General features: G+C 46.4%; 1 protein-coding gene across 1 annotated transcript; it reads left to right on the plus strand.

Moving 5' to 3' along the window:
• The first annotated feature begins 1,272 nt into the window (after nt 1-1,272).
• LOC149657604 (uncharacterized) lies at nt 1,273-2,319 on the plus strand. The gene is made up of 2 exons (XM_089844715.1): nt 1,273-1,723; nt 1,832-2,319. Exons 1-2 carry the CDS (start codon nt 1,273-1,275, stop codon nt 2,317-2,319), a joined length of 939 nt encoding a protein of 312 aa, XP_089700841.1.
• The last annotated feature ends 620 nt before the right edge of the window (nt 2,320-2,939 follow it).

Below are 2,939 nucleotides of genomic sequence, written 5' to 3' on the forward strand. Positions count from 1 at the left end.
AATTCTTAATTAAAGTTAGTTTAAAGGTATAGTTATAGCTTAAAATTGGTAATAATTTAGAGTCTGATCCAGAAAATATTGCCACAGTTTTCGGTCAGCACTTCTCGGCAATTTCTAAGGACAAATCAAAACACAGACCCGATAATAGATTTACTTCGCCTGACATAGCAACAAGTCACTACACTGGCGAAATATTTTTGCAATCAGAAGTCTCTAAGGCGATCGACCGGCTCCCTGCTAAGTTTTCGACAGGGGTGGATGGCATTCCGACTTTCGTCATTAAAGGATGTCGAGATGTCATTTTACCCCTATTTACACATATTTTTAATTTGTCCTTGCGTACGCGTTGCTTTCCCACCCTATGGAAAAAATCAGTAGTGGTTCCTGTTTACAAATCAGGACCTTCGACCGATCAAGCTAACTATAGGCCAATCTCTCTCCTGTGTGTTTTAGCTAAGGTTTTTGATTCGGGTATGCATTTGCGACTGCAGCGTTGGTTCGATTACTTCCCTAATAACTGCCAGCATGGTTTTGTGCCAGGCAAAAGTGTCGATACAAATTACGCTATGTTCATGGATCTTGTGGCATCAGAGGTGGTTAACCAGGGACAGGTTGACGTTGTTTATCTGGACCTCGCTAAGGCTTTCGATCGAGTGTCCCATGATATTCTAGTCAAAAAAATGCAAGTCTTAGGCATCCGTGGTGACTTGCTGGGCTGGATTGACGATTACCTTCGCTATCGCGTTAATGTCCTTAAATCCAATGGCTTTCTAACTCAGGTTACTTATTCGGTACAATGTGGCGTTCCGCAGGGCTCATCCCTAGGGCCACTGCTTTTTAATATCTACTTATACGATCTCCATTTTGAAGTACGCCACTCGCAACTTATCCAATTTGCTGACGACAATAAAGTCTGTAAAATTGTAAATTCAATAGCTGATTGTCATTTGCTGCAGGATGATCTTTGTATTGAAAATCATCTTCATTATTTTTTAGCCAATCATTATGTTAAAAAACACAATTAATATTAATCTTATCTTTGTACACTTTGACCTATCGTATAATCTATGCGAGGTTTCTTTACGACGAATGTAATAAACATCTATCAGAGTTGTCTGGGTTGCGTACTAATAAACATGAGTTTTATCTAACTACAACATGAGTCTTTGCTAAGTTAGAACTAGCTTCACAGTAGCTTAGTGAAACAGTACATGGTGTCAGAATAGAGCACGGATCCTCGCCGTCACGTTACGCCTTCGCTTTCGCTCACCTATGGACGGACTGAAAGCTCCACTGGAACTCTCGTTCACTGGGAACGCCGCCAAGTCATGGAGGGACTTTCGACAACGGTTTGAGTTGTTCGAAGCTGCAACAGCCTCCGGGGACGGCCGTCGCGACGCACAGAAACTCTCCCTTTTCCTGCACATCGCCGGCCAGGAAGCCCTCGACGTTTTTAACACATTCACATTCTCAGGGGAGGATGATAACGATCCGAAGACTTATACGAACACGCTAGCGAAGTTCGAAACGTACTGCACTCCAAGGAAAAATGAGACCTACGAGCGGTTCATCTTTCGCAGTCGGATGCAAAAGCCGGGCGAAGGCATCACCCAGTTCGTCGGCGACTTGAGACTCAAGGTCAAATCCTATAATTTCGGAGATTTAGAAGAATCTCTCATCCGGGATCAAGTAGTATACGGCATCACTGATCTGAAAGTGAGACGTACATTGCTGGCAGAGAAAAACCTCACACTCACTCGGGCGGTTCAAGTATGTCAGGCGACAGAAACAATGGCGCAGCAGATGTGAAGCTGGTCCGATGGAAACGTAGTACCCAAGGAGGAGAACGTCGATGCAATCACACGACACGGTCGTAAGCTTAGTCACAAAGAGCGACCACCGACGAAAGGGTCCCGACATCAACCGTCCACGACCAAGACCAGTCGCTACGACCAGGACAGACACAGTCGTTCTATCCTCGTACAAGACTGCCGGTTCTGTCACAAGGCCCATGAGCGAAATAAGTGCCCGGCACATGGGAAGATTTGTCGAAACTGCAGGGGACGGAATCACTTTGCGGTGGCTTGTCCAGAAGCACAAGTCGATGAGATACAACATGCATCGGAGAGTGAAGATGATTTTATAATCGATATGGTCGAGGCACCACGGAGAGACCGGAAGGATTGGATAGTACCCATACTCATCAATGGAGTTTCGTTACCGTGCAAATTGGACACGGGCGCTCAAGCCAATCTCTTGCCGCTAAATTATCTCGAGGGCATGTCACCGAACCCCGGCCGCGCAGAACAGTCGGGCTAAACGCATAAAGAGGAAGCAAAATCAAAACTTTCGGTGAGATTAGCGTCCGAGCTCAAGTCAAGTCCAGGACGATCATCACGGAGATGGTCCTGGTAGAACAGGGGGAAAGGCCCATACTAGGTCGGGAAACATGTGTGGACCTTGGACTTGTAAGACTAATCTATGAGGTGGTAGAAGACGCTAGCAAGCCGGAGACGGAAAAGGCCCAGGAAAGCAATGAGGGGTTCCGCAAAACAATCACGCAGGAGTTCCCGGAGCTATTCAAAGGCATTGGATGCTTGCAAACGTCGTGCCGAATTCAGTTGAAGGACGACGCAATTCCAAGGATTGTCCCACCACGGCGAATTCCATACTCGCTGCGAGGAAAACTACGAACCGAACTGGTTCGACTGGAAAAACATCGAATAATTCGCAAAGTCAACGAGCCAACGCCGTGGATTAGTCCTCTGGTCATACGTGAAAAGAAGGACGGATCGCTACGCCTATGTTTGGACCCGAAGTCGCTAAACGAAAACATTCAGCGAGAACACTATCAATTGCCGACGAGAGAAGAAATCGAAGCCGAACTAGCCGGTGCCAAGTATTTCACAAAACTCGATGCAGCGTCGGGCTTCTACCAA

The sequence above is a fragment of the Phalangium opilio genome, unplaced genomic scaffold (genome assembly GCF_054372755.1).
Source record: "Phalangium opilio isolate 3A_F unplaced genomic scaffold, DU_Popi_V2 ptg000077l_1, whole genome shotgun sequence".
NCBI classification, from domain to species: Eukaryota; Metazoa; Arthropoda; class Arachnida; order Opiliones; family Phalangiidae; genus Phalangium; species Phalangium opilio.

Bases quoted from the DNA above. Each gene is read 5' to 3' on its own strand.
- LOC149657604 (XM_089844715.1), top strand. From the start codon at position 1,273: ATGGACGGACTGAAAGCTCCACTGGAACTCTCGTTCACTGGGAACGCC. The intron at 1,724-1,831 runs GTACATTGCTGG...ATGGAAACGTAG, and splicing joins CACTGATCTGAAAGTGAGAC to TACCCAAGGAGGAGAACGTC.